At 44.8% G+C, this 5,000-nt stretch overlaps 1 protein-coding gene across 11 annotated transcripts in view; it reads left to right on the top strand.

Moving 5' to 3' along the window:
- Nucleotides 1-5,000, top strand: part of LOC143032379 (uncharacterized) — an 851,065-nt gene that overhangs the window by 722,485 nt on the left and 123,580 nt on the right. For all 11 annotated transcript variants that reach the window (XM_076197275.1, XM_076197470.1, XM_076197416.1 and 8 more), the window contains exon 9: nt 1,301-1,449. In XM_076197275.1, coding sequence (XP_076053390.1) covers nt 1,301-1,449 — 149 coding nt within the window. The remainder of the gene's footprint in view (nt 1-1,300; nt 1,450-5,000) is intronic.

Below are 5,000 nucleotides of genomic sequence, written 5' to 3'. Positions count from 1 at the left end.
CTCCCTCCCTCCCTCCCTCCCTCCCTCCCACGTTCTCTCCCTCTTCACCCGACTCCCTCGCCAGACGTCTCCAGCGATAACCTTTGCCTTTAATCGTTTTGCTAACACAAAGAATGGAGTGTGGCTTGGCTTAGCTTGGCTAGGCTCAGCTTTGCTTCGTTTGGCGTGGTTGGCTCGGCTTGGCTTGGCTTGGCTCAGCTTGACCTGGCTCGGCTTGGCCTGACTTGGCTTGGCTTGGCTTGGCTTGGCTTGGCTTGGCTTGGCTTGGCTTGGCTTGGCTTTGGCTTGGCTTGGCTTGGCTTGGCTTGGCTTGGCTTGGCTTGGCTTGGCTTGGCTTGGCTTGGCTTGGCTTGGCTTGGCTAAGGAGAAGAGAAAGAGAAAGGGAGGAAGGGATAGAAAGGCAGAGAAATGATGGAAGGAAAGTGATGAGGGAGGGAAGGAGGGAGGGAGGGAGGAAGGGAGAGAGAGAAGGACGGAGGGTGCGAGAGAGGGGAGGAAGGAGGTCAGGGAGACACATGGGAAAGACCGGTAATCACACCGAGGTCCCGTAAAACCGAGGGAGGAGGAGGAGTAGGAGGAGGAAGTCAAAGAGGAGGAAGAGTAGGAGGAGAAGGACAATAAGAAGGAGAGGGGAAGGACGAGGAGGAGGAGAACAAGGAGGACATCGAGGCGAAGGAGGCGGAAAAGGAGGAGGGGAAGGAGTTTTTGTGAGGTACATCATGTGGAGGGAGTGATAGGTCGGATGAGGAGGGGGTACCTGGGCTCCACCTTTGATCATCATCATGATAACAATAACAGCAATAATAATGATAATAATAATAATAATAATAATAATAATAATAATAATAATAATAATAATAATAATAATAATAATAATAATAATAATAATAATAATAATAATAATAATAATAATAATAATAATAATAATAATAATAATAATGATTGATGATGATGATGATGATGATGATGATGATAACAATAATAGTAATAATGATTAATAATGATAATAATAATAATAATAATAATGATAATAATGATGATAATAATGATAATGATAATAATAACAACAATAATAATAATAATAATAATAATAATAATAACAATAATAATAATAATAATAATAATAATAATAATAATAATAATAATAATAATAATAATAATAATAATAATAAAATAACTAATAAAAACAATAATAACAGCAATAACAAACGTACCGCTTGATACTCACAGAGCTGATGCCCGCCTACCTTCGCAAACGATGACCTATGATGACCAATGTTGCCCCTTTTTGCCCCCACAGGGTGACCTACCCTGCCCCACCCCACAACGTCTACGCAGAGGCCGTGTACGAGTGCGACTTCGGGTACCGCCTGAGCGACCCTTCTTCGGCTAGGCTCTTCTGCAAGGGGAACCTTTGGCACGGGATCCTGCCCCGGTGTATACCTTATGGTAAGTGGAAGAGCGATGTCTTGTTTCTTGGATTTTTTTTTTTTTTTTTTTTTTTTTTTTTTTTTTAAGTTTGCGTGCGTTCAAGTGCATGTGTGTTCACGTAGACATACAGATAGAGACATACGCGTACACCAGACACATGCACACACATATACACACGTACACATATGCTTGCATGCAGCCATATTTGCACACACACATGCATGTACACATACACGCACACGCGTACAGACACACAAGAACGCGCGCACACAGAGATAGCTTTCGTAGTATAGTGGTTAACGTCGAGGGTTGCCACGTTACGGTATCGACCTCGTGCTCCACCCTCGGTATGAAAGCTTCCACTAATATCGAATCATTACCCTGAGACTGAACCTGAGCTCTCATTCGGGAAGTATAATAGCTATCGGTCACGGGTCAAGCACGTGGTCCGAGAGCATCCTGGTGAATCAACCTGAGGATAAGCAAGCATACCACGGAGCTCCAGTGTTATCGGTTGTGGTTTCTGATCCTTCGAGGTTTCCCCCCCCCCCCAGAAGAACTTATCTCTCTTGGCGGCCTCCCGCTGACCTCTTGGTTTCAACCCTGAGACTCGTGTTTCGAAGCAACGGCAACATTACTCTTGCAACTGTCGCTCTCCTGTTACCTTGCACCAGTGCGGCTGTTCAGGAGGACCTGTTGCATGCTGAGCCTTCGAGGAGGAGGAGGAGGAGGAGGAGGAGGAGGAGGAGGAGGAGGAGGAGGAGGAGGAGGAGGAGGAGGAGGAGTGGGGCGGTTACATATACATATCAGGAAAAACACATCAAATCTGAGGAACGGGTGGAGGTCTGGAAGGAGAAGGAGAGTATTTCGATTAATCTTTTACCCCCTTCCCCCCCTCCCCTACCCCTCCTCCTCTTCCCCCTCCTCCTCCCCCCCTTCCCCCTTCCAGCAAGTCGTTACATTATGCATTGTGCTCCTCTTGATCTCTGGCGATTTTTTCATCGGCTGAGGGAAACCTCCTGAAGACCAAGGGTCACAGTCGGCCATGTTTATTTACATGGGAACACGGAGATCATGTGGGAGATAAAGAGATGGAGGAGATTGCTGAGGTTTATTCTCTCTCTCTCTCTCTCTCTCTCTCTCTCTCTCTCTCTCTCTCTCTCTCTCTCTCCCTCCCTCCCTCCCTCCCTCCCTTCCTCCCTCCCTCCCTCCCCTAAACTCGTTCCTCTACCTCCTTTCCCCCTCGCCTTTTCCCTCCACTTACTTCTTATTCTCCTCCATTTCGCCTCCTCCTCCTCCTCCAGTTCTTATTATCTTCCTCCTCCCCTTTCTCCTTCCTTTCAACTTCCCCCTCCCTTTCCCTCCTTTCTTCCCCCTCTCCATCTCCTCTTACCCCTCCTATATTCCTGTGTGAGGAGTGCCACACAGGACGTTAAGTCGTACTTGAGTAATTGCTCGCGCTCGAATATGAGGCACTCAAAGGCATCCAATTAATAAGTGCCACGTATTTCATGATGGCTCCTCCTTGGGTAACAAGTGACGAGCGAGGCTAGGATACCACACATACTCCGAGTGCCACTTGAGTCGCTGTTTTTTCGTCTCTTACTCTGAGAACAGTTACTCGTAGAAGAAAGGGACGTAGCTCCTCCCACTAAAGCCCGTTCGCGCCAGACTGACATATAGTCTCCGCCCACTTCATCATCATAAGGATGTCATACTTGAAACTTTGCTAGTTCCAAATGTTTTGCTTACGTTGTATAATTGGTAAGGTATAATTTGTAGATTTTTTTTTTTTTTTTTTTTAAAGTTGTCTCGTCCTACGAGAAGGGCCCTACATTGTTGGACAAATTTAGATATTAAGAAGGAAATAGGCAAGAATTGGTTTACAAATAGAATGTTCAACTGATGGAATAGACTTAGTAACCATGTAGTGAGCACTGAGACTATTGGTGGCTTTAAGAAAAGGTTAGACAACTTTATGGATGGGGATGACAGGTGGTAATGGACATGGAACTGCCTTGTGTAGGCCTTATGGCCTCTTACAGTCTCCTTCATTCTTATGTTCTTATGTTGTAGATAGGATTTATATAAGATATTTGGCAGTTTAATTTTGGTAGCATACATCTTCATTGCATTCCCCTTATACAAGAAATACAAAACTTTCACAATTTATTCATAGATGCACTGCAGCCAAATGCACAATTTCACACAACAAAAAAGCGTTGAGTATAAGGGCACTGTTCTCTTGTTGAAAACTGAACCAATTAACAATCTCATCCGACTAACTATTCCCCTAAACCCCGCTTTCTTTCCTGAAGTCGTTTCTGATTAGCTGAATCCGTTTTCTTTATATCTCCCATAGAAAACGAATGTAAACCACAAAATAATCTCATATTACTGTTTAACATCACGAAGGTATTTTTAGACGACATCAGAAGCAATGTTGTGAGGAAAGACTTCTTTATTTGGTTGACGTTGCTTATAATGACAATAATACAACTGGGGCCTATATTTCGTGGGCACACTATATAACGTTATAGCAAACGCCAGACGACTTTATTCGTCCTAAAAGACGACGGATACTGTCTTGAATTTACTATAATGATAAGGAGAGGGTAATACAAAGATAAATAGATTATTCTGGCACTAGCCTTTCACAGAGATAACATATCCAGAAGGTATACAGTATGAAGAGAGCAACTACATGTTCCTGTAGCTATATCATGCGGAGATGGCAATAAAGGATCCGGCATTATCTTATCGTATGATTAGTTGGTGTATGGAGTAAGGTAAATGGTGCATGAAACTGGACACTCGCTCCACCCTCACTCCCCACGGCCTCACGTGATTGGTCGGCTTGTGGGATGAAGACGAGAGGCGGAGCTTCTACTGACACCTTAGCTTAATCTACCTACAATGGCTTGATAACAGGTGGACAAGAATTTGAGGACCCAGCTGTCGAGAGAGACAGCAACACTTCCTCTAGTGACAAGTGTTTGTCTTGCAAACGTAAAGAAAGGTGGAAATGCCTCGGCATGTCACCAGGGCCAAGAACTAAGTGTCAAGCCACGAAGTGGGGGTGGGAGGTTGTTTGAGATGCCAAACAAGCGCAACAGACAAGATTCTTCGGACGACGGTCCCCGAATCAAGACTAGGTCGGAAGTCTGCCTGTGTGTGATTCACGATGATTCACCATGGTCTTGGATCACGTGTTGGACTCGTGATCGACAGTTAATAACCTCCCGAATAAGAGCTCAGAGCTCGTATGACCGATCTACTAGTAATGCGCGCGCGCGCACGTGTGTGTGTGTGTGTGTGTGTGTGTGTGTGTGTGTGTGTGTGTGTGTGTGTGTGTGTGTGTGTGTGTGTGTGTGTGTGTGTGTGTGTGTGTGTGTGTGTGTGTGTGTGTGTGTGTGTGTGTGTGTGTGTGTGTGTGTGTGTGTGTGTGCGTGTGTATGTGTGTGCGTGTGTGTGTGTGTGTGTGTGTATGCGTGTGTGTGTGTATGTACAGTATACAGTATATATAATCAAATCCAGAAACCATTCTGGGCCGCGATAAGAATTAGAAC

Source organism: Oratosquilla oratoria, chromosome 1 (genome assembly GCF_046742065.1).
Source record: "Oratosquilla oratoria isolate Oo_2021 chromosome 1, ASM4674206v1, whole genome shotgun sequence".
Classification (NCBI taxonomy): Eukaryota; Metazoa; Arthropoda; class Malacostraca; order Stomatopoda; family Squillidae; genus Oratosquilla; species Oratosquilla oratoria.
Note: the sequence above shows the minus strand (reverse complement) of the source record. Positions and strands in the feature narration are given on the sequence as shown.